The sequence below is a fragment of the Tuber melanosporum genome, assembly GCF_000151645.1.
Source record: "Tuber melanosporum whole genome shotgun sequence assembly, scaffold_102, strain Mel28".
NCBI lineage: Eukaryota > Fungi > Ascomycota > Pezizomycetes > Pezizales > Tuberaceae > Tuber > Tuber melanosporum.
The window spans coordinates 58,304-58,620 of record NW_003298758.1 but is presented as its reverse complement, the minus strand read 5'-3'; the positions used below and the strand labels follow the sequence as shown (position 1 = coordinate 58,620).

Genomic DNA, 317 nt, shown 5'->3' with positions numbered 1-317 from the left:
ATGATAACCCCGTTTAGTAAGTTATAATCTCCTTCGTGTATAGGCTGCGCGACGATGTCAAACAAAATGTGAAAAATTGCGACATATACCAAAGGACAAAAACAGCTAAATATGCACCATATGGATTGCTAAAATCAAACAAAATTCGTGAACGACCATGGAAAACTATTACTATGGATTTCATCACCGACATACTGGCCTCAGAAAATTGCGATAGCATCCTCATCATAGTGGATCGTCTGACCAAAATGAGTCATTTCATTCCATTCAAAAAAGATATCAATGCGAGGGATTTTATATAAACATTCTTCCGAGAA

The 317-nt window shown here is 36.6% G+C and overlaps 1 protein-coding gene across 1 annotated transcript in view; it reads left to right on the top strand.

Moving 5' to 3' along the window:
• Positions 1-109, top strand: part of GSTUM_00000039001 (uncharacterized protein) — a gene marked incomplete at both ends in the record, with an annotated part of 206 nt that extends 97 nt beyond the window's left edge. The window contains one exon of the mRNA XM_002835286.1: positions 44-109. Coding sequence (XP_002835332.1) covers positions 44-109 — 66 coding nt within the window. The remainder of the gene's footprint in view (positions 1-43) is intronic.
• Between the last annotated feature and the right edge of the window lie 208 nt (positions 110-317).